This window comes from Poecilia reticulata, chromosome 7 (assembly GCF_904066995.2).
Source record: "Poecilia reticulata chromosome 7, P_reticulata-male-v2, whole genome shotgun sequence".
NCBI lineage: Eukaryota > Metazoa > Chordata > Actinopteri > Cyprinodontiformes > Poeciliidae > Poecilia > Poecilia reticulata.
In genome coordinates this window covers 11,138,863-11,163,748 of record NC_088836.1, presented here as the reverse complement: position 1 = coordinate 11,163,748, position 24,886 = coordinate 11,138,863, and the positions used below count along the sequence as shown (strand labels likewise).

The 24,886-nt window shown below is 37.9% G+C and overlaps 1 protein-coding gene and 2 long non-coding RNA genes across 7 annotated transcripts in view; 1 reads left to right on the top strand and 2 right to left on the bottom strand.

Annotated features, from left to right (window-relative positions):
- The window catches only part of LOC103467253 (pleckstrin homology domain-containing family G member 4B-like), a 38,882-nt gene extending 15,888 nt beyond the window's left edge, over positions 1–22,994 (bottom strand). Inside the window, exons 1-2 of one of the 5 annotated variants that reach the window (XM_081608867.1) lie at positions 22,733–22,994; positions 83–280 (exon numbers count right to left, since the gene is read on the bottom strand). In XM_081608867.1, the coding sequence (XP_081464993.1) occupies positions 83–280; positions 22,733–22,936 (402 nt within the window). In that variant the 5' untranslated portion in view covers positions 22,937–22,994. Of the gene's footprint in view, positions 1–82; positions 281–7,633; positions 8,364–22,732 lie in introns of those variants that run through there. The other 4 variants (XM_081608868.1, XM_081608865.1, XM_081608866.1 and 1 more) reach the window with 4 other exon arrangements.
- Positions 10,686–13,431, top strand: LOC145552207 (uncharacterized). Its single transcript, XR_014088164.1, has 2 exons — positions 10,686–12,008; positions 12,690–13,431. It is a non-coding gene; the product is annotated as an uncharacterized LOC145552207 (long non-coding RNA).
- Positions 13,064–16,171, bottom strand: LOC145552206 (uncharacterized). Its single transcript, XR_014088163.1, has 2 exons — positions 14,842–16,171; positions 13,064–13,807 (listed from the first exon to the last, which is right to left on the bottom strand). It is a non-coding gene; the product is annotated as an uncharacterized LOC145552206 (long non-coding RNA).
- Positions 22,995–24,886: the final 1,892 nt, after the last annotated feature.

Here is a 24,886-nt window from a genome sequence, read left to right as displayed (position 1 = left end):
GATGACGTTATTACACATGTATGTAATTGACGTGATTCATATCCTGTTTTAGACAGTATGAGAGTCTCGGCGAATAACTTACGCATGCAGCCTGCTGCACAGTATCTAAAATGTGCTTGGCCGGTACCAGGAAGTCCAGAAAACAGCGCAGGGCGTCCCTCTGGTAGCGGCTGTCAATGATCTGGAAGAGCTGGTTGAGGAGGGTGGGGGCGGTGGCTTCATAGGGGGGATACAGCGCAGAGAGGAGGTGCTGGATCGATCCCTCCACAGAATCAAGGTTCTGAAAAGGAAAGTTTTAATGAGATTTGCTAAAAACATTTACTGTTTTTGCATTCAGCATATTATTTCATGTCAGCTGCTCAAACCTGGAAACTGATGATGAAACAGAAACAGCGGTGCAGCTACTCAATATTTTACTAACAAAAAGCTGATGAAGCACCAAGTTACCCTGTAGATATTCAAATGAACTATTTAAGTGAAGTTCTCCAGTTAATATTTTCTGATTTTCTGAAAGTATTTCGAGTTATCGATTTAATGACCATCCGGTAGATTGCCATAGAGTCAACAGCATAATGTAAACACTTTCAACAGTGGCGTAAAAAGTCATCGTTGTTATCACTTAAGTAAAATTGGATACATGTACATAAGAAAAATACAAATTCCTGTCTTTTTGCAAAAAATAATGCAGGAATTGTTTTATTTTTTAATGTCAATTTTAGACATTAGACAATAAAAGGGTATTTTATTGTCTAATTAAATCAAATTAATTTGTCCTAACAGAACTTATGCACATTACTATAATCAGCAGTCAGAAGGTGTTTACCTGGTTCACTGTTTTCCATTTTAATTTTATTCAAATACAACAATTCTTCTTTTTAGCTCAATTTAAAAACCCGTTTGTTTAGGATTGTCTGATTAAAAAGTGAGCATAGATTATTAATTCAAGCCGGGATTTCAAAATGTTATTAGTTCTCTTTGTTTCTTTTTGTTTTAATATGTTTTCTTTTTTTATCATGTAAAGCACTTTGAACTGCCTTGTTGCCAAAATGCCAATACATGATTTTGGCTAAGTTTCTGTTCTCACCCACCAATTTAATTACATTTGATCTATGAGGTCTCAGCAATATGTAGTGTTAAGCAGCAAACATACAGTTCATTAAATAATTTTGTTTCAGAGTAAACTAGAAATGCCTCATCATCAGAGATATGGCTTCATTCAAGTAATTCTCGTTCTTCTATGTGGAGGCAGACAGCCTGTGGACAAATATTCAAGTAAACGGTTTCACATTCCCTTTGACCTGAACTCATGTATTCCCCCCCGTGCCTCCCACCCCACATTTAGGTCCTGCTTTATTTAGCGCCACTAAGACCAGAGCAGTGGGTTTCAGAAGGAGAACCTGACTCCAGGAAACAGCATGTGAGAACGTTGATGTATGGCCTGAAGATTGTTTTTCTACCCATGCAAACCTTGTAAGATTTAGTAAAATCAGACACAGTAATGGTAATGGGAACACCAGAGATGTTTCTTAAGCTAAATCTGTTGTCTAAGCTAACAAAATTAGTCAAATCCATACGTCAATCATGTCTAAGTTACATCTTCCCTGTAACCGGTTATGTTTGACATAGACCATCACAAAATAGTGTGTAGCAGCATCATTTTGGGTGTTTGTACAATTTAAAAAAATTCAAAAACTGTATTTCTTTTTCCTCACATCTATGCACTACAACCAAATTCAAATAAAATGCATTATCGGGGATGGAGTATTGCAAAATGTGAAAATATTCAATGGAGATGACAAGTCTTGCAAGACGCCGTCAGTCCCAACATTTCTTGAACTGGCGAGTCGCCTCTATAATCTTGTACCGTGACATTATCCTCCGAAACTCCTTGATTGTCCTCAGATCCCACAGCTCAGGGAACAACATGTCTGACGTAGAGCTTTGTGGTGGCTTCTGCCACACCCCGCTGGGGCAAACCTCAACAATCCTCATCAACATAACGTTAACAAGAAAGACAGGGACGGCAATTATGAGAATGATGGAAAGGGGACGACAACCGAAGGCTGGATGGTGACGGTTGTTGCTTGCAGCTCAGAAACACACAGCTTAGTGGAAGTAAATATAGATTACAGCTCATACATTTTTAATTAAACTGTTTCCACAGGACTAAAAACACTTCAGTCATCAATTCTGTCATTCCATTAGTGAAATGACTTGTCGGATAGATCTGGGTCAGCGGCGGCCCCAGGTGTAAACGATCTTTCGTTTGTTCAGAACCCCTGCTGGCCTCCAGGCCTCAAAAGACATAAAACCCCCAAAAGAAATATTGATTAATTTGTTTATTTGTTTCCCTCACAGTAAGAAGAAGCTAGCAAGCTTGAAAAATTTTATTGCACAAAATTATATCTAAAGTTGTGTTCACTGGATCCTTGGGAAGGCAACATTACACTTTGCTTCTTCAGAAACAGCCTGTATTGACCCACGAAGGGGAACCCAAACATTTTTCAGGCATTTCTGCACTTAAAACCAAAAGTTTATTTGTTTGTCCTGGCAGCACACTGCTGTTAATGCAGAACTACTTGGCTTCAAAAACACACAGATCCTTCCCAGTAAGTCACTGAAATAAATTACGACCCTCACATTGCTGTGGATAAGATGTCTCAGTGCTGCGGCCAAAGACAGTTTGAATATCTCTATCCAGTATCATTATGAAACAAAAATAGTCCCTGAGCATTTCTGATGTCAAGCCGGCTCCAGGCAGGGCAAGCAAATCTGGACTGAGAAAACCAGAAAGTTTGCATGCAGACTTGGACATTTCTAATGGAGATCTTGCATGTTTTCAATGCACACTTAATCTTTTTCAGTTTAATCATCATCATCTGGAACGTGACAGGAAATGTAGGGAGATGGATTCTTCTTATACATTCTGAATTATGAGAGAAATTTCCATTTTGTCTGTAACAGATCAAGCTCTGGCAGCATTCTTCTACAAAAATCTCAAGAAGCTATACCTGGCGGGCTGTCGCTATCGCAACGCTAGTGGTGCTAACTGTGCTAGTCACTGCTAAAGACCTGTCAAGCAGCCCGACGACGTGAATCTGATCTTTTCTGCCTTCACAAAGGTCTGTAAATCAGGAGCCGAAACCGTTTGCTCTGCTGGGAGAAAGGACCGACTCACGTCACATCGCCACTTTAACAACAAAACAAATAACAGAAATCGGCAAAATTTGGATCTGTGCCTGTCTTTTTTTGATATATTACTAAATACATGAGAAAATGTGAGACACTATAAGAAACCACTGTTCTAACACTTGGATAAACTTTACATAAGCACAAGAAGAATCAATTTCCTGTGTTGATGTTTGCTGCTTTTCATCTGAGCTCACACTCACTGATTCCCCGCTGGATTACACAAACTGTTCACTGCTGCTGGGCAGAGAGGACAGGGAGAAATGCTGGCGACTTAAAGAAAGGAGCAAATCTTTTCCCGTTTCATTGTTGCATTACGCTCTTTAAACAGCATTATGTTTAGCTTTACAGGCTGAAAATAAGCATAATGTCCTCTGGTTTGAATGATGAATCTGCAAATATAGTTTGTTTTTCAAATAAACAACACTGTATGTTTTCAAACTGTTAATAACTTGACTAAATTGATCAACTAAAGTTGCCCCTCATCAGAATAAAGGACATGTCTAACATTACAAAAACAGATTGTTTAAAAAGCTAAATTAAACAAAGAGTGAAAGATTCAAAAGATCTTTCACTCTTTTGTATCAGATGACAATAAGGAAGTTTTTCCCCCCGCATTTTTCAACAATAACAAATAACAAATATCAATCTGAGCTGAAGCACCCGATCCTTGATTGTTGTTCACCCATATTGTTGGAAGAAAGAGATTTTCAATAAACAACAGACATGCGACAGAAATGACCATCTGTTTATGACCAGAGTGTTAAAATCTATCAGATAATAGGAAAATCCATCATATTCCTCTGTCAACAACAAAATAAAAAATCTCCATTTTAGATAACCAATGATGTAAACATGGCCATTTCTTTTGGCCGCTCTTCAAAATGAGAAAACAAAAAATTTTCCTTCCTTAGGATGTGAAAAAGCAAAAACAGAAAAACATGTAAATAGTTTCTCACACTTTATGCAATGTCCCTTAGGTTTGAACAGATGACTGTAAGGATGGACAAATGTATGACCACAAATCCTGCATTTTTTTTTAAGAGGCCATTGGAAATGAACATTGAGTAAAAGTCATAGACGCGTTATAAATAGTTGATGTCAGTAGTTTAGCTAACAAACAAGCACACTGCTTCAACATCTTCAACACATGCTTTTCTCTTCAGAATGGAGGATTTCAGTCTGCTGATCTGTTGCATCATTCACAGAAAATGACACATTTATGGACGACAACAAATGTGATATTAAGGTGAAATTCAATTGTGCAGTAAACAGATTAGCTGCCACCCTAAAAATGAGTGAAAACAAGCCGATGAACAGAGCACACGAAGCCTTGTGGCAACCGTAATGTGGAATTTTCTGCGAAACATTCACAAAATGAATCAGTTTCCTTATCAGTTCATTTTAATCAGAGCTACAGTACGAGATCAAAAGACATAAGTCATTTGGGATTCATTTAGTTTGCTATTTAGAAACACAGAGCAGACAGAGATTACTCTGTAAAGCTCAAATTCCAGTCTTTTTCTGAATGAATCAACTTAGTTGGTAAAACACTGAGCTCTTCAGCTATAAACTATATGTTTGAAGAAAACGGCAACAAAAAAAGGTCAAAAATCCTCATTTTCTCTCTGTTTATTTCTCTTCAGTCTTGCTGTATATTATCCCTCTGTGCCTCAACACACCTGATGTCACCTCCTCTCAAGCTCAAGCCAAATTACACTGGCGTAAGCCATAAATCCTCCGTACAAAACCACAGAGGCTGCGCGATGGCCAGACGGTATATTTAGCAGCTTCAGTGGGATAAGGAGACCAGAGCTCACCGGAGACAAACACCAATCATGACGGTCTCGATCAGCAGAGCGATTTGAAAATGGCCGTAAAGTAGCAGTCGGCGGTTCAGTCTGGGTCATCGAAAACACGTGAGGGAATTGTGAATGAGCTGAGCCGTCTATAAAAATCACCATGAGCGCGGCTGACGTACGTACGCTGTGTCCATGTGAGGGATGTTATTATATCAAAGTGTGGCTTAGCTTTCACTGACATGCTCGTCTCATCTGTAATTAGGCCTCAGCTGTGCTTAATGTAACTGTAACCTACAGATTTCATGACAAGCAACGAAAAGTGACCACTTCGATACGAGCAAACATCAAAACACTGAATCATACATTTGTTGCCATTTCTTTGATTTTTTAAAAATATATCTTTCAGACCCCTTGAACTTTTTTTTTTACATTTTGTCACTTAAAAACAAATATATTTTACGTGACAGTCCAAAAAAAAGTCACACATAACAAGTGAAGAAAATAATACATGATTTTCTTATTCTTTCACACATTAAAAAAGCTTGGTGAACATTCCTTTACTATGATACCTTAAAGTACGGAGCCATTTTAATGGAGAACAGAGCCGACCACTGTGTAATTGAATCTCAATATAAACCCGTTTCTGTGAAGGTTTGTGAGAAAACATCAGTGAACTAACAGCACCATGAAGACCAAGCATCACAGCAGACAAGTCAGTGATGAGGACATGGAGACGTTTATGGGTTATATTGTAAAACAAATAACCAACATCTCGCACAACAATGCAGAGATTGTCCATAAGCAGAAAGAAAATGTCCCGATATAAAGACAAAATCTGGAAAAGAAGATGAATCAATCAGAGAAGTAGCCAAGAGATATATCCACAACTCACAGGAGAGAATTAGAGACAGGGCAAATATTTGCTAAGCACATCTCAAATCTGACTCTTGTGGAAGGAAAGTGGAAAAGAAAATGATCAAAATGTCCGATTTCTAGTTTTCCAGAGGATGCTCTGGTCAAATGAGAAACAAATTAAACTTTTTACATGCAAAACACTAAGCAAAGGAAAACACTTAGCTCTGCCCTGATCTCTATTATGACACACTGATGTTACAGCATCATGGTTGCTGGAAAACAGTTATTTTGTACTAATTACCATGTGCTGTCTGAACAAATAAATGTAAGTAATTAAGCCCTTGAAGAAAACACAGTTGAATGGCCCAGTCAAAGTCCAAAATTAAATCCAATGTTAAGTCAGAGGCAAAATCTTAATTTGAGTCTGATTGAGACTGAGCTATTATGAAAACAGATTTCAGATTTTATCTTGTAAAACATGTGAAAACAATGTATGATAATATAAAACTCCAATAAAACATGTTGATGTTTTTGATTATATGGTTACAAAAATGAAAAATAAATAAATAAATAAAATAAAATTATACTGAAGGAGATGAAAACTTTTGCAAGGCATTGTATATGAAGGTAATGATGGTAATCCAAGTAAAGGGGAGATGATGATTTGTAGGTTTACTAGCAGAAATTTGGATCAGACTTTTGTGTATTTTTTCCATCGAATCACTGAGACAGGACAAGTTGTCTTTCTGCAGAGGGAAAAGGAGACGCTTTGTACAACTTAGTCAACATGGGAACGAACACCCAGACATGGAGGCCACTCAGAAAGCAGGAATAACGGAGCTAATGGACCCCTGGTTTCGACGACACGGAAAACTTATACAGGAAGCAGGATGGGAAAACTCACAAAGACTCCTGCCAAGTCAAACCCACGGGAGAGCTGGGCGGGTAATTTAAAATTCAACTCCCTTCATTACATCCCAGCAGCCTGTCGGCGGCAAACACATTCAGCTTTATGCACAAAACGAGGCACACCCTCTCTGACGTCGAATGAAAAATACGCTCGTCTGAGACTTTTCCTGAAACGGACAAAATCAAACAGACATTTCCTCCAGGCTTAAAATCTAAATCCACATTTCAGACAGCCACCCATACTTTGAAAAAATAAACTTTCTGCTTGTATTTGCATGAGTCACATCTTGTAGGGCCAGGAGCAGGAAGGAGGCACAGGGGGATGGATTGTAAAACCTGGACTAATGCTCGGTAACCTGAGAGCTTCACCTTGAGTCAGGCTGCTCGGGCAGAGCAGCAGCAGTGAGTGTTAGCTATGGCAGAAATGTGGTCAGAGTACACGGATGTTAAAGCATAAAGAGCTTCTTGTCAGGACGCACTAAACAAATCCCTCTGTGGTACTAATGTTTGGAGACGTGGTGTTAGAACATCACGCTTCTGATGCAAAACTTCACCTGTCAGCAGTTTAGGATGTAGAAAACACCATGTTTGTTCAGGCGTGAGAGAAAGCATTAACTTAAATGTAACAGTATAACATTTCTTCCTACATATATGTCAACTATAGTGTTTTGATTAAGAAATAACGCATCTGTAGCAGCTGAAGATTATAAACATGTAAAAGGTCTTCAGGAGATAAAAGCGGAGCTGTGAAATAAACTCAAGATGCAAATTCATTATACTCTTAAAAGTAGCTGCTTCAGTTAATCTGTAAAAGAAAACATAAAAGAGAGAAAAGAGCAGGATGAAAGTAATCTCACACTGAAGAACAGTGACATTACCATCTTCCCTGCTGCTCGCTGGCTTCCCCGCTCATGACACCGGCTGCTTTTTCAGATATAATCCAGAAGGAGTGAAAATCCTGCGCGGAGCTCAGAGGCAGCTGAACCCAAATGAAATCCATTCTGCTTGGACACGCGTCCAAGGCTGAGTCACGGTGGGCTGATGAGCAATCGGCGAGTCTTCAGCCGGTCCACAATGACTCTGTGTGTCTGCCTCCCTCTCTCCCCCCTGTGCGCTCCGATTCTCTGATTGCTCTTTGCTTTCTGGTTTTCTGTCTCTCTGTGGTTGTTTCCTTCTCACAGCCCCTCAAGTGCTCTCTGCAATGTTTGTCTGAGAGGGAGTGAGGCCAAACATTAACAGAGAGAGAGAGAGAGAGAGAGAGAGAGAGAGAGAGAGAGAGAGAGACAGAAAGAAGCAGACTGTCTGCCTCGCAAAAGGATTCACAGAACTGAACTTTTTCCACATTTATCATGCACCAACTTCATGCTTTGAGGTCATTTCTCGGGGTAACATGTGATAAAAGATAATGTTACAATTAATGCTGAGATTTTTTTTTTTAAAAAGTAACTTTTCCTCTATTAAAAACTGCTTCTGCTCCATTATATTCTTGCAGGTTTTCTGATTTTCTGTAAGGATTTGAGTCTAAAGGAGATTCAACAACAACATTCACCAAACTTTAAAATGTTTTCTTATTGAAGTATGTTGAAAACAATGAATATATTTCCATCAACCTCTCACCCACATTGCATTTACTGCAGCGACCTAAGTTTTTTTTTTTATTTTGTTGCAATTTTCCAGTATACTCGACCCTAGTATGTATGTAGAGCATTTCATTTCTTTAGGCTAAAATAACATAAACAGGAAGCATTTCAGAATGCATGTCTCTGCCAAGGCTGAATAAAAAATATATTAGATCCAGAGTAACATCAATAGTTAATGAGGTCTATGTTGAGTCGTGTCTCTGTACTGATTAAAATTTCAGGTACACCAAACATAACTTTTTGAAGGATTCTGTTAAGAGTCAGAAAGACAAACTATAAAACTGTATGACCTCAAACGAAGGACAAATAAACAGCAATGAAGCAGAAAAAATTTTTTTGTTTTGGAGCAGAACTATTTTTATGCTGGTCTTAGAGCAGGCTATTGGGATCTCACAAAACAGACCAATAATTAGGAGGAAGGAAAATGACATGTTTTGAATTGTTTTTGTCCATCAGCTTTGCATGGACTCAAAAAATAGCTCAAGCTCAGTCCAATAAATGGAGACTTTCTGTCAGCTTCCAGCTGTTTTTCAGATTTATTTGCTTTTACTCAGTAGGCCAAACTTTTCAGACTTACATCTCTTTATTCATTTATTTGAAGCAAAAATCATCCTTCCCTGCAATATTATGTGCCACTCTTGTGTTGGTCTAATACATACATTTCCAATAAAATCCATTGAAAACTTTTGACTAAGTGTGAAAAGTGTCAAGTGCCTGAACGTGTCTGTAAGGCACCTTGAGAAGAGGTGTAGTTAAAATTGAATGGCTGTCAAGCGGCGTTGACGGGTCCAATCGATGGAAACTTTGCTATTTTCACAGCCTTGAAAAAACTACAAAAGCACAAAATTTACCAGAAATTTATAAGAGGCCAGTGGACATTAGGATGCCAAACCTCTAAACAACATTTAAACACATTTTGTTTCCTTTCCTTGTCGCTGAGTAACTGTGTAAACTGTTCTTGAAACAAACACTGTGTCTGTTTCACGCAGCAGGGAGAAATTTCAACCATGCAAGAAAACAATTTGTTCGTCTAAGACGCACAAGTTCTTAGTGTTAGCTTTATCTGTAAACAAGTTTTAGGGAAAAAAAAAACAAAACAAAAAAACAAAAACTTGTGAGTCAAAGTAGTTTGGTGTGCTACAAAGAGCTACCCTTGTTGCTATGGTCCTGTCCCTCTCCAGGGCCCTCCTTCAGGCTCTGCAGTGAATCTGCTGGCTAACGAGGCCAATGTGAAAAAGTCACAAAGGGACAGAGAAAGACACAAAGAGAACGGATGGGAGGGGGAAAAAAGCGCCAGGGAGAGGGGGGATGAGGGACAGAAAAAAATTGTTCATGCGTGACAGCATGTCCGTGGTATTAGGCTTGAGCAAAGCGAGCGTGTCCTCGCCAGAGGAGGGAAGCTGTTGATTCATCTGGTCGTAGACAGGGCCTTGTCGTCCTTGTCCTTATCTTTCCATCTCTCTCTCTCTCTCTGTCTTGCAAAATCCCTTTCGTACACAGTTCAATCCCATGCACATATTATTAATCCGGAATCTCACCGTGAATTATAATCTGCACAAAGCCTGCTTGTCTGATCAAAAATTAAGAAGCATCGCGAGGAAGGGGCTGGACGAGCGCAGATGTTAGCATCACTGCCACCACAGCAAGAAGGTATAGACTTAAAATCCTTCAGGAATATATGCAGGAAGTTTGCGTGTTCTTCCTATTCATGTGTGGTTTCAAACTAGTTGCTCAACCTCCCACCTCACAGACTGAAAAAACTGCACGCTATAGAGCAACCGGTATCTGGAAGAGGCTGTTAGATGTGAGTGACCTGACCTGGGTGTATCCTGCCTCCGTATCACTTCACCAGCAGACAGAGATGCAGAGAACAAAATGAGCTGGTATAAGCAAAGAAAGGAAGGAATGTGAGGAATTAGGTGACATCTAGTGGCAATTTTGCAGATTGCAACTAATTTAACAATTCTTGATATACCCTGTAACCACTGAAAGTGCTTCAAACTGAGGCCTTAGAAGGAGTTCTTGGTTTATCTTGATTAGACTTTAGTGCCGAAAAAATTATACACTATACACAAATAAACTCTTTAACTGTGGTAAAGCTTTTGTCCTGCAAGATACTGAACTTTAGCTGATTCTGTTTAATTAAAAATATATACATCTATAAATATATATATATATATTTAATTAAATATATAAAGTATTTCTGCAACAAATGGTTACTCTGTTTGTGGTTTTCTCCTAATTAACAGATTACATTATTTGTGCTTTATTCTGCAGTCATCTATTATGGAGAGCCATTTCAGCCAAAATTAAATAAATAAATAAATGGGTGAAATAAATCAAAAATGAGTAAAATAAATCAAAAAATGAAGAAAATGAGTGAAATAAATAAATAATTTGTTAAATAAATAATTTAGCTTTTTCATTAACCCATTTTTTTATTTATTTATTTTTCATATTATCAATTTCTCAATTTCCCTTTTTCATTAATCTATTTTTCATTTACCCACTTTTCATTAATCTATTTTTCATTTAACCATTTTTTAATTTAGCTTTTTCATTAACCCCATTTTTCATTTCTTTATTTTTCATATTATCAATTTCCCAATTTCTCTTTTTAATTAATCTATTTTTTATTTATCCCTTTATCCATTTACCCATTTTTCATTAATTTATTTTTCAATTAACCACTTTTCAATTTCCCTTTTTTATTAACCCAATTTTTTCATTTATTTATTTTTCAGATTATCAATTTCTCTATTTCTCTTTTTCATTAATCTATTTTTCATTAATCTATTTTTCATTTGTCCATTTTTCATTTATCCCTTTATCTATTTACCCATTTTTCATTAATCTATTTTTTAATTTAAACATTTTTTGATTTCCTTTTTCCTTTAACCCGATTTTCTATTTCCCAGTTTCATTAATCAATTTATCATATATCCCTTTTTTATTTACCCAATTTTCTTTTATCTATTTTTCATTCAACATTTGTTTGAAAAATCTTTACTTTTCCCATTTTCCAATTCCCCTTATTCATTTAGTATTTCCTTATTTTCTTATTTATCACATTCTATTTCCCCCCCGCAAAACTTAGGAAAAAATAAATGCAAATGAGGAGAGGCACGTCATCAGGCTACAACTTCCCCAATTGGTTGGTTAGCGTCACACCCATACTTTACTTCAAGAAAGATGGCGACCTACTAACGGGTTATCAATAAGCTGAAGCTCATTAACTTCATTAGAAAATAGTGTTATTACTCCTGACTTTAGTTTTCGTGTGGCCGCTCAGACAGAACGTGTTTCAGTTGGCGGCTCTCATGGACTCAGAGCTTCACCGTCGGGAGTTTTTATAGTTTGAACGAAGCGGCCGCTGAAGTTGGCTTACGATTGAAGGTTCGGGACACCTTCGTAGCTACCAGCTGTGATCCAACTATAAGGAGCAACTTTACTGTACATCGTAAGTGAACTGCAATATCCAGAGGCAGCTCTACGGAGCATCGAGCTGAAAGAATGAGAGTGGAGAGCCTTGGAGATCTGCATCGGAGGCCATCTTTCAGACATGCACCGCTGCTGTCCGTCCAGGATCCTCCGGTTGCCCAGACGTTGCACGGTAAGCTACTAACGCTGATGTTTGTTTTCCAACTACAGTCATATTTCATCAATAGAGCTGCTCAATTACGATCGTGGGAGGGTTTGAGTTGATCTCGGCAATAGGTGACAAACTGAACGTCTCCAGGATGTTGAGACCAGCACGTCCTCTGATCCAATACATCTTATTAAGGATAAAATCAACAAAACGTGTTCAAATTAATGGCCCAACAGGTTGATTAAAGACAGTAAAAAGGTAGGAGTGGTTTCGAGTCGATCGCCTTGTTTTACCTTTGTAAACAGACAACCTGAATACAGTGACCTTTAGTGAGGGTTCAGAATGGATAAAAGCTGAACTCCTGCTACAATCTTTGCCTCTTGGTTACATCCCTGAGGTGTGCCAAGTGTGGCCCACATGCATATGCACTGTTGAAAATGAGAAGCTGACATTCACAATGACATTGAAATAAATTCTAGTCCAACTTCTGGTTTGTTGCTATTCCTCTGGATCCTGTTGGAGGAAAAATATCCCAACTTCACAAGATGTGGCTTTAACCTAACTCCTGTCAGTCTGAAGCTTCTCATATTTAGGTCATCAAACCAAAGTTCAGATCTACCATAACTGGTTCCATCGCCACCAGGTCAAAAGTACAGCTTTTTGGCGCAGCACATTCATTAATGTTTCCATCATGTATGTTTTCAGATGCAGACCATCCTGCAGGCCTCTGGTCTCAGTGTTTCCCTTCAGACTCCCAGTGGGCTCACAGCTTCAGGATGACCAGAGACCTTCGCCTTTCTGGAGCAGGAACACTCGGCCAAATGCACTGGTGACGCATTCATTTAAGAAATGTGGCTGTTCTTATACCATTGATATGCATTAACCGTCTGTATTTTACCGTTTTGAATAAACAAACTGTTTGATTATTATGAAATCTGTGTTCCTTCTAATATGTGAAGTTCTAATTTAATCAAATCTCATGTTTTCACGTCCCAGAGACAATAAAATGATTGTTTGTTTGTGGCTTAAAGTAAACGAAACAATCTTAATAGAACAAAGCTACAAAAATAGAATACAGATTGAAAGTTTTGGACCCGTTTTATTTTTTGGTTTCATTACACTGAAGATTCTTCAACATGAAGCTAAACAGTGAGTGGAGTACCTTGTATGTACGACAACGTAGAAATGAACAAACTGACATATTGGGTTCTTAATAGCAACCCTAGCAGTTATTTTACACAGCTTGGTTTATTGAATAATGATTGTGTTCATTTACGGACGCCTTCAATTGGAAATTTGCAATCTGAAGTATCAATGAAATAGTTTAACCAGTCAGTCCTCAGGTCGTCTGCCCTGCATGTTTCAGGCCTCAGTAAATGTCTGATGGATGAGCTAATGCTATCGTTTGTATCAGGTGCTCTGGAACAAACACTTTAAAATGTTAATGTCCTGTATAACAGAGTGATATAGACAAATGTTTTCATCTCACTGTCATTTTCACTTTATAGCTGAAGTTCATCACATTTCTGGATGTTCTGTGTTTCAGTTAAATTGAAGTTAGCAGGTTTTTAATCAGGGCCACAACACCCTGTGTGTGTTGGGTTTAAGAAAAGAGGCTGCTCTGTTGAGCACCAGCATTAATATTTCCTCTGATGTTTGGGTGAACTCTTCTCTGTGGAGGTCGGCCATCTCTCTGGTTCTTCCTGAAGGAGACCCATCAGGAGTTCTGGTGCTGCTCACAGTGCAGACGGTTCTCCTCACTGTTCGCCGTGTCAGGCCTGGTCCCTCTCAGCCAGGATCTCCAGTCATTCTGTTCCTTCACCCTTGAATAAACATAACAGAATATGTTCTGGTGTTATGATTCATTTGTTAATTGAAACAATGTTTAGTATCAAAATAAGATTAATTTATTTCCTTAACAGTTCCTTCTCCTGTTCCCTCAGAAGGGCAGAGTTTAGGAGTGACTAATTACATTTACTTAAATATAGTTGAGTAACTTTTTGAAACTCAAATGAACTTTTAGGAATACTCTTACTATGCTGAACTTTTTACTTTTACTCAAGTCATTTTATTATGAAGCATCACTATTATTTAAACTAATTTTTCATTTTGTCTTTAAAATACCAACATTTCCACTGAACTTAATATTTTGGGCCTTCTAATTGTGTAATTTTTTTTAGATATGAAATAATAACTTGATCAGTTACTCAGTACTGATCAACTTTTTACCAAATGCTTCTTTACTCTTGTTTAATTTCTTATTCATCTATGATTTACTTTGAGTAAAAACATGTTGAAGTGCTGCTGTTATTCCTGCAGGATAAATTGTGGGTCCTCTGTCCACCTCTAAGGAACAGTAACCAAATGTTGAGGCACATGTTGACCAAAAACAGGCAAACTAAGGTGGGCAAGTTATACATACAAAGAAATACTTAAATTAATAGTCATATTTACTTTATATGCATGTGGGCCACACTTGGCACACCTCAGGGATGTAACCAAGAGACGCAAAGATTGTAGCAGGAGTTCAGCTTTTATCCATTCTGAACCCTCACTAAAGGTCACTGTATTCAGGTTGTCTGTTTACAAAGGTAAAACAAGGCGATCGACTCGAAACCACTCCTACCTTTTTACTGTCTTTAATCAACCTGTTGGGCCATTAATTTGAACACGTTTTGTTGATTTTATCCTTAATAAGATGTATTGGATCAGAGGACGTGCTGGTCTCAACATCCTGGAGACGTTCAGTTTGTCACCTACTGCCGAGATCAACTCAAAACCTCCCACGATCGTAATTGAGCCCTATTGATTAAATATGACTGTAGTTGGAAAACAAACATCAGCGTTAGTAGCTTACCGTGCAACGTCTGGGCAACCGGAGGATCCTGGACGGACAGCAGCGGTGCATGTCTGAAAGATGGCCTCCGATGCAGATCTCCAAGGCTCTCCACTCTCATTCTTTCAGCTCGATGCTCCGTAGAGCTGCCTCTGGATATTGCAGTTCACTTACGATGTACAGTAAAGTTGCTCCTTATAGTTGGATCACAGCTGGTAGCTACGAAGGTGTCCCGAACCTTCAATCGTAAGCCAACTTCAGCGGCCGCTTCGTTCAAACTATAAAAACTCCCGACGGTGAAGCTCTGAGTCCATGAGAGCCGCCAACTGAAACACGTTCTGTCTGAGCGGCCACACGAAAACTAAAGTCAGGAGTAATAACACTATTTTCTAATGAAGTTAATGAGCTTCAGCTTATTGATAACCCGTTAGTAGGTCGCCATCTTTCTTGAAGTAAAGTATGGGTGTGACGCTAACCAACCAATTGGGGAAGTTGTAGCCTGATGACGTGCCTCTCCTCATTTGCATTTATTTTTTCCTAAGTTTTGCGGGGGGGAAATAGAATGTGATAAATAAGAAAATAAGGAAATACTAAATGAATAAGGGGAATTGGAAAATGGGAAAAGTAAAGATTTTTCAAACAAATGTTGAATGAAAAATAGATAAAAGAAAATTGGGTAAATAAAAAAGGGATATATGATAAATTGATTAATGAAACTGGGAAATAGAAAATCGGGTTAAAGGAAAAAGGAAATCAAAAAATGTTTAAATTAAAAAATAGATTAATGAAAAATGGGTAAATAGATAAAGGGATAAATGAAAAATGGACAAATGAAAAATAGATTAATGAAAAATAGATTAATGAAAAAGAGAAATAGAGAAATTGATAATCTGAAAAATAAATAAATGAAAAAATTGGGTTAATAAAAAAGGGAAATTGAAAAGTGGTTAATTGAAAAATAAATTAATGAAAAATGGGTAAATGGATAAAGGGATAAATAAAAAATAGATTAATTAAAAAGAGAAATTGGGAAATTGATAATATGAAAAATAAAGAAATGAAAAATGGGGTTAATGAAAAAGCTAAATTAAAAAATGGTTAAATGAAAAATAGATTAATGAAAAGTGGGTAAATGAAAAATAGATTAATGAAAAAGGGAAATTGAGAAATTGATAATATGAAAAATAAATAAATAAAAAAAATGGGTTAATGAAAAAGCTAAATTATTTATTTAACAAATTATTTATTTATTTCACTCATTTTCTTCATTTTTTGATTTATTTTACTCATTTTTGATTTATTTCACCCATTTATTTATTTATTTAATTTTGGCTGAAATGGCTCTCCATAATCTATGGGATATTGAGTAATATGAATTTATTTTTCTTTGATATTTTACATTCAACTACTTCTCCATCTTGAATGCCACTTTTGTGTTTTGCTGTTGCTTAGTCATACAAAGACAGAAAGTTTGAGTCATAATTATTGTAAGTGTGCCTTAATGTCAGTTCTAATATTTTACCTTAGAAGTTGAGAAAAAGCATCAACTTCGGAAGAAAAGCTTCAATTCATCCCCTACTGAGCCTCTGCTATTGTCACAGCATCTGTGAAGTAGAGAGAAATGCAGCAGATGTGCTTTTGGCATCAATCGCAATATTAATATACGTTTTATTTAACATCTGCAACTATGAATGGACTGGTTGCCTACATCAAAATGTGCAGGTTTAAAAAGCTGTGGTTTGAAAACATCAGATACTAAAAACTGTTGCTGCAGTTTAAAGTCCTTTACACTTTCCTTTCATTATATAAAAGACAAATTTGGTTGTAAAAAACCCCCCAAAAACATTAAGTACAAAACTAAAGAGGCTCTTACTGATACGACACTGTTTTTAAACTATAGTTGGAAAGTCATGAGCGGCATGTCTGTCAGGCTGACTGCAGGCTGGCTACCCAAGCAAGTAACCTGACTGATTGAGCTTATTTGAGCTTGTTAGACTCCAAACTTTACTTTCTAAATAGCAAATCGGCAAAACGGGATCATTTTCAATGAGGAGGTTTAACAGAAAACTGCTACGAACCATAGTGGGGTTTAGCAGAAGTTTGCTTCATATCTATTAAGCTGAAATGTCATTGTATTTTAGCTGGAAAAACTTTACTTGTTGATTAAATTTGTAAACGAAAGCAGTCAGATTATCATTTTTACGTTTTTGTTTTTAATTCATTAAATACGTAGCCTTACGTCTGTTCGTGTCAAAGATATGAAATCCTACAGACGGACCAGACTGGCACACCTTAACCCATACCTGTAACTTCTGAATGGAGGCATCAATGATAAAACAAAGTAGGTAACGGGAAAGAACCAAAATCTTTCAGCAAATGATTATGACACTTTTACAAATTGTTCTCTTTTTTAATGTGTATTTTTTCTCCATCTTTACTCTATGTGTCCTCAGTGAGGAGGTCTGGGTGACATCAAGAACCGCACAACGGACGAAAACAGCCGATAAAGCACGCTCAATGATCCGAAAGTCAACAGTCTTGCTGCTGCAACAGTTAAACTGTGTCAGCGCATAGTTTAATAAGGTGTGCAGGCTTTCATGCGTTGGTGCACTTTGCCTTGATAGCTGCGACTGAATGGAGAGATTTGAAGCGGCTAATCCAAGCCCCCGATGGAAACAAATGCACCTCCAGTTTTGGCCTTCTATTTTTACCTCCAGTATCTTCAGCACTCGGAGCACGCCTCGCCCCGAGCTCCGGCTTAGGCACCTAACACCTCATTACCATTCTGTAGAGCAGTTAGCATAGCTGGAGATGCATTTCCTTCAATGAGCAAGCCAGGGTCAAAAGTTCATTTGACTGACAGCTTGTAAAGTAACTGGGTTTGTTTAGCTTTTTTTTTTGTTGCTGTTTATTTAATAAAACCCACAGGACAGTCACTCATGTATGTCATCCAATTACAGTGGTGCAAAGAAGATAATAAAATGCACTTTTTTGCCCTCAGGTGAGGCTTCCTTTAGACACTAAGTCTTCTCAGGAATTCAGTGACAGAATCGTCTCCAGTTTTTATTAGGATTCTTCAGGGAAACCAGACAGTAAATTAAATGGTGCTGGATTAGTCAGTATTCACAGGGTTACCTACGGATCTTTAAGGCCACAACAACCCGTCTTAGATACATTTAACACTCAGCTATAAGAGTTAAGAGTATAATTATAATTTCTGGCAACCCCCGGTACTTTTACATCATCAAACTTCTCTTCTCTGCAAGATCTCTCCTTTCACTTCCTGGGTTCCCATAGTTACTTGTCCTATAACAGTAAAATAAAACTAAAAGCGAAGGTAAAGTAAAACTTATTTTATGCCATTTTGTTCCCATGAATATTTTCTTAAGAAAAGCGGAAGTTTGATTTCTTCAAGGTGAGTAAGGCAACGTAGAAACTGCTGGCAAGGAACTTGTTTTTCTGTGGGGTAAAAGTGCAACAGCTCCCTTAGCACAGCTAATCTTAAATCCACTCGCATTATACTCATGAAGAAGTCTGTCTATATAAACTGTAAGAGACTTAATACTGATGTTTTCACTCTTTTATGTAGTTAAAATAGTAATTATGGCTATTTTTGTCATTTGTGCACTCTGTTTTAAACTATGTAAATATGAGAGATGTGTTACAACATTGTTACTAAACTCATCTGTAATTAGGCCTCACATGAGGACAATCTACAGATTTCAGTCCCAAAATAACAGAAACACAAGATGAAATTATACAATTCATTAGGCACTTAAAATATTATTGACCATTTAGAAGTCTTTGATTATTATATTTTTTTTACAATGCCTCAAAAAAAGTATTCAACTTTTTTATTTTTCATACAAAATCCAGAAAAGTGTGAGATGCATCCGTGTTCAGATTTTTGTTCTGCAGAAAAAAATGACTGAGGAAGGAGCATCTTCAATATCTTTTCAACTTCAAATGTTCATCCATTTTCTATACCAACTTCTCCTTGTTGTGTCGCAAGACCTGGTGCCCATCTCCCGGACAGGTCGCTAGACCATCAAAGGGGCAAATATATTCATTCATATTCCATACATTAAAATATGATTGAAACATTCACTTATTTCAGTAACTCAAAGTGAAGCACGTTATAAAGATGAGTTACACACAAGCTTTTAGTTCTGTTCATTAGTAACTTAGCTGACAACATAGTGGCAGCCCAGAGCAAAGACAGACGAATTGGCCCATTGGGGAGGGAAGGTGGAGAGTCTATTTTAGACTTCTAAGTGAGCGTGTGGCTCCCGACGGGCCTCCTCTGGAGCTGACCCCGCTGCTCACCAGTCACTGCCATCAATCAACATGAGCTGCTCCAGTCATTCACAATGGCCTGTGAGGCTGACTCGACTCTTTTTAAACATATAGCGTTTGCGCGTGTTTGCATTTGGCACAGACACCAATAGCAATTTGGCCAAATGAAATGGCAAACAGAGAGTAGTTCAGAGAGTTAGGGGTGTTGTCTAAAGAGAGAAACAAACTGATCTGAGCTGAAGAGGGAAGGATGTTCTGTAAATCAGGTAAGAAGTAAGAGGGGTTAAACTTGTTCTATTTAAAATAGATTATTATTTATTGGAGATATTGTAATACAATATTACGTGAAACAGCTTCTGGTAACTCCAAGCTGTCCTAGAGTTACCATTTTTAATAATATAAATCAACTTCCCTAAGAGTAAACCACTGGCATTTTTTGGGTGACCACCCAGGGCGCCTTTCTATCTGTGGAGGGTGAAGCACTTGGAAAAAGTTAAAAGTTAATTTGTCACTTGTGACTGAATTAGTTTTATCTTTTATTTTGCTTTCTTCCATGTCCATTAAATGGAGAGTGGTGAAAATATGACCATAAACAGCTGGAATCCAAACACACTTTAGATTTGGAAGCATTGAGCACTAGACCAAATACGATTTTAAAGGGCTCTTGGATGCTTTTGATTGCTTCTAGTCCCAAATCTTAAATATTTATACTGATTAAACATGAGCTGTATGACTACACTAATAAAATATCCCTTAAGACTTAGTTTATGGTTCACAACGCCAATAGTCCTATTGATGTGTAAAAACACAACATGTTAAAAGCATTTTCTTAATTAGAACCACCTTAAATTGAGACAAACATAAAATCACAATACAGAGGCAGCTTATGCTGGTTTGGATTTATGTTAGACTTTAATTTCTAGAAATGTTTCCTCCATAAAGTTTTTTTTTTTTACTTTTAATGTGGAAACTGTCATCCTTCTCCTTTTTGTCAGTTCAATGCACAACATCCTCCATCTTCAAATCATCTAAATAAATATCGATAAGGATTTATTAACAAATTTAAAGAAGAATCGTGGATAAAAACACATGAGAACCAGCCCATCCTACTTCATGGGGCTGAAATGGACAAATAACTTTAAAACTGTCGGTCCAAGCTGAAAAACGTCCCACGCTCACTTCCGTCCAAACCAGGTCGCTCTCAGACAAAAACATCACAAGGGTATAATTTTTCCGAAGAAAAACCTCAAAGTATGAGTTACTGAACTTTGTCTCTATGCTCAGTACTTTCAGTTTGTTTTCTCTCAATCTGTTCCAGCTCACAGCTAAAAAGACCTCTTCCCAAAACTTCCCTCCAGTCATGGTTGTTATTTAGATCCACGGCATCTTAGCAAAGCAAACAGTTTACAGACCTTGGATTTTATGTATTCACACACTGACTCTCTTCATCTGCATCCTAAATCACATTTGTGCTGTATTTATAACTATTTTGGAAAAAAAAAAAAAGCCAAAGTCTTAATATTTCTCGAATGTTTTCTCAACCTGCAGTCTTAAATCTTCTGCTGCCTTTAGCACTGCGTTTAACTCCACCCATGTTCCCATAAACTGACCAGCTTCTGTGATAAATTTTCCGTTTTTATCTCGCACATTTTTTAAAAGCAGTGCATGACTTTTTTTTTTTCCCTATAAAGTCTTGTGGTGTGAAAATGCTAAAAAAAAAACAAAACAAAACAAAACAAAAACATTTAATCGGTAAGAACGCTTTTTCGAGGCAGCGCATTTAGACACACAGTCTAAGAGTACAGGAAACAGGTGACATTGATCCAAAGCAAACAGACAAAAACACTTGTAAAAAAAACCACAAAAAAAACCAACCAGAACAGGCTCGAGAACATCATCTAGAGGCCACGGAGCACACCTGCAGTCAGAGGAGGCAAACAAACCTCTCCGGCAGCTGGTTAAACAAAACACACACGCAAAAAAAACAACAAGAAAAAAAAAGCCTGCAGCCTCTTATTTATAACCTCGCCCACACAGCAGAGGAGGAGACCTGTAGCAGAGGAGACGCTGCCACACAGACACACACACACACACACACACACACACACACACACACACACACACACACACACACACACACACACACAAGCACACACACACACACACACACACACACACACACAGACAGACAGTAACAACTGGCTGCAGGAATAAAGAGATGGCGCTCAGGTCACACGGACGGTTCATCAGAAATCAGCCGTCGAACAGCGGACAGACTTGCAACATGTTTCTGAATCGTTTTTACATGAGTTTCTTTTCAGACTCAACATTTAACCCCAAAATGATCCAATTCAGTTTCTTAAAACTGGCTGTCGATGCAAATTGCACAAATTTCAAATCCAAAATCAGTTAGTTGGGTGTCCAGTTTTGGTAAGTAACGTTGCAAAAATAACAACGTTGGAAACATTTTTTGTCAATTAATAAAAAAAGAAAAAAAAAACACCTTCCCATTCTCCAACCAGACCTATTTGTGATGTATGTTGTTCTAGTTTTGCTTTTAGCCAAATTTACATAAGTAAGAGCCCAAGCAAAACATCAAACACTCTTAAAACTCTCTGACATGATTAATCACAGTGGTGTCCAAAATAAACAGAAGTCTGCAGACACTTGGATATAACAGAAGTCAGTGCCCATTTCACGAGTCTCACTCCCACTCACAAATATCTCCTTGCAGACCCGAGCAGCAGTGATGAATAGCCGGTATCAGATCTTCAGTTCATTTGGACCCACCATGACACCGAACCACAGGGTCCTGCACTTGTGAGGGTGTCTGCGTGTCAACACATCATCAGTCTCGGGTTTATGCAACTGATCGGACTGACCAGAAGAATTAAAGCAGCCAGGATTATCACCTCTTCCATGGCTTCTGATTAAAAACATCAACCTCATTGCTCACTCAACCCAGTTTTTTTTGTTTGTTTTTTTTTTCATTGATTTCGCTGAAGTGAAATCCAATCCTCAGAGTGCTGGTGGGTTTGGCAGGATGACAGTGACTTGCTATTAGCGCAGCAGTATTGGGTGATATAAATTCAGTGCATGTGTTGAGCAGCATTTCATCAACTGTAGTTATCGATTATAGTAGATAATAAGACAAGATTGCTAAAGAAACCACCTTAATGTACAGATAAATAATTCCTTGCAGCGGCAGACTTTCAGAGCTTCACATCTGTAAGTAACTGCATGTAACCAAGCTACAGACACATTGCAGTAACTCTCTCTCAATGTGGCAAGCTGCTCTAGAGCTCTAACTTAGAGCAGCTTAAGTTAGAGCTGCTCTAAGTAAGACATTTTTTTGGGGAAAAAAACAATTAAATGAAAACTTAAAGCCAAATGAGTTAAATATTGGATAACAGGGCTGTCCACAAAATCCTAAATAAACCTGAATGGTAGACCAAGCCTGGCACCGTCATGCGACCGTTTCTATCATTTTACTAACTAAGCAATTCAGCGCCGCAGCTCTCAGTTTAGCAACTCTCTGCCTCTAAAACACGGCAAACGACGGTGTTCCAGCTTTACAGCGGAAACAACCACCAGCTCGTTCATTGACAGTCTCTACCTTGTGGCTTGGCTCCTCTGCCGTGCTGCAGTGAACCCGGCAGGCGACAGAAACCGCTACTGGCCGAGCTCCATCCACCGGGATGAGGGACACGGGGGACTGACCGACCGCCTGCCTGCCGCGGACTGTCGCCGTCCGTTCAGCCCCGCTGCTGAGCTGTCGGTCGATCGATCCCACAGCGGCGCGGGAGCGCGCAGCGGGCATGCGCACGAACCCCCCAAAATCAATTACTGTCAAAGCTGAACACTGCACTGTTAATTACCGAGCCGGTCCGAGTCAACTTTACAACTCGGCTGCAACATATGAAGGTGAAATTGTAGCTGAATCTGTATTTTGATTTATTTATTAAATTATTAGATTATGGATCAGATTATAGTTAGGCTTCATGTTCTTGTATTTTGAATTAGCATTAGGTTCGCATCTACACATCATCATTGGTGTAAATTTTGTAATAGTAACTGTTCTTCTTTCCATCTTGAAATTGCATACAGCCTATGCGTTGTTCTTTTTTTAATTAGATGCACACACATTTGAAATTATTCAAATTCAATGTATATCTGAATTTTAATTCACTTTTATTCAGTCAAGATGTTTGTGACTGATAAGAATAGAAAAAGATACCTCTTAAATCTTTAATAAAAACAAAACAATTTTTTTTTTACAATTTTGTTTAAAATTTACACGTCCAAAAATATTTATGGATTTCTCAATAACATCATAAAAATAAGAAAGAAAATTAAAATGAAAGAAAATCGACATGAAATGCAAACTTTTCCATCTAATTGTTGCTTTAGATATTCACCGTAGTTGGTTCTTGTACAGTATAAGCATCCATCCATGCAGTATGCTATAAACTTAGAATGATATTTAAGTTTAAAAAAAAGAAGATAAGTAAAAATCTGTCTCATATTCAACTCCAATCATATGAACTAAGGCTAGCTGTGCCGAGCAGCTAATCTGCATCCTTCTTATTTACTTAAACCCCACAGAGGCCTGAAGATGCTTCACATGCCACTGCTGTTTACATCACTGCTTCCTTTCTCGTGGGAACCATGAAGCTGAGCTTATTTTAAATAACACAAAGGAAGGCAAAGCTTTACTTCATCAGCAGTATTTTGTGAACGCTGACAAAAGCAGAGTCTGTATAACTGCACCACCAGTGTATATTATATATTTTTAGCACCTTTTAAATCTGTGTTTATTGTGTCTTCAGTGCTTGCAGCTTAATTCATTAATTTCTCTGCCGTTGACATTACTCTGATCTCAGCTTTTCTTTGGCAAGTCTCCATTTTTAGATCATTTGACATCAGTTTCCTGTTTAGGTCAGAGGTTGCGATAACACCAGAGAGCAGGAAATGAAGTCACTGAAAGGAGTTGCAATTTTCTGTTTGGGCATTTCAAGAAACACTGTATGAACTGGAAAATATGCAATAACTGCATGTTCCAGACGACAGGGAGTCCCTCTTTTTGTGTGACAGTATTTTTAACCCTTCGCTACAAACATGAATTATGTCTCACTGCACTAACGCTGTTTTTAAAAGCCAGCTGAGCAAAACAAATCTTTGCTTCCATTTGATTTGTATGCAAAACAATTCATTCAGAAAACTAACCTACACATGTGAACGCATCGCCATGGTGAAACGTTGTGGTGGCAGCATCATGCTATGGGTTTGCTTTTCTTCAACAGAGACAGGGAAGCTGGTCAGAGTTGATGGGGAATTAATGGAGCAAAAGAAATTGCAATCCTGTTAGAAAATGTTAGTCAAAAAAAAAAAAAGAGTTGAGACTGAGGTTCAGTGATGCTAAACATCCTGCCAAAATAAGAGCTTAGATCATTCAGTTTGTGAGTCCAGACCTAAAAACTTATCAAAAATGTGTGGACCGACCTGAAAACTGATGATCACAAGTTGTACTCATCCAACCTCATTGAGCTTAAACTGGAAAAAATCCATTTCTCATAGTGCAAAGCTGAATGAGACTACATATAGTGGCCCTACAAAGTAATTACCCAGAAAGATTGAACACGAATGCAGGAGAAATGACAATATCTCCTACAATTCATTCAATAAAATCTGAAGGTTTTACACCTTAACCATCAGAACCACTAGATGGCGCCATTTCCATCTGTTCTCATGCAGCATCCAAACCAGCACG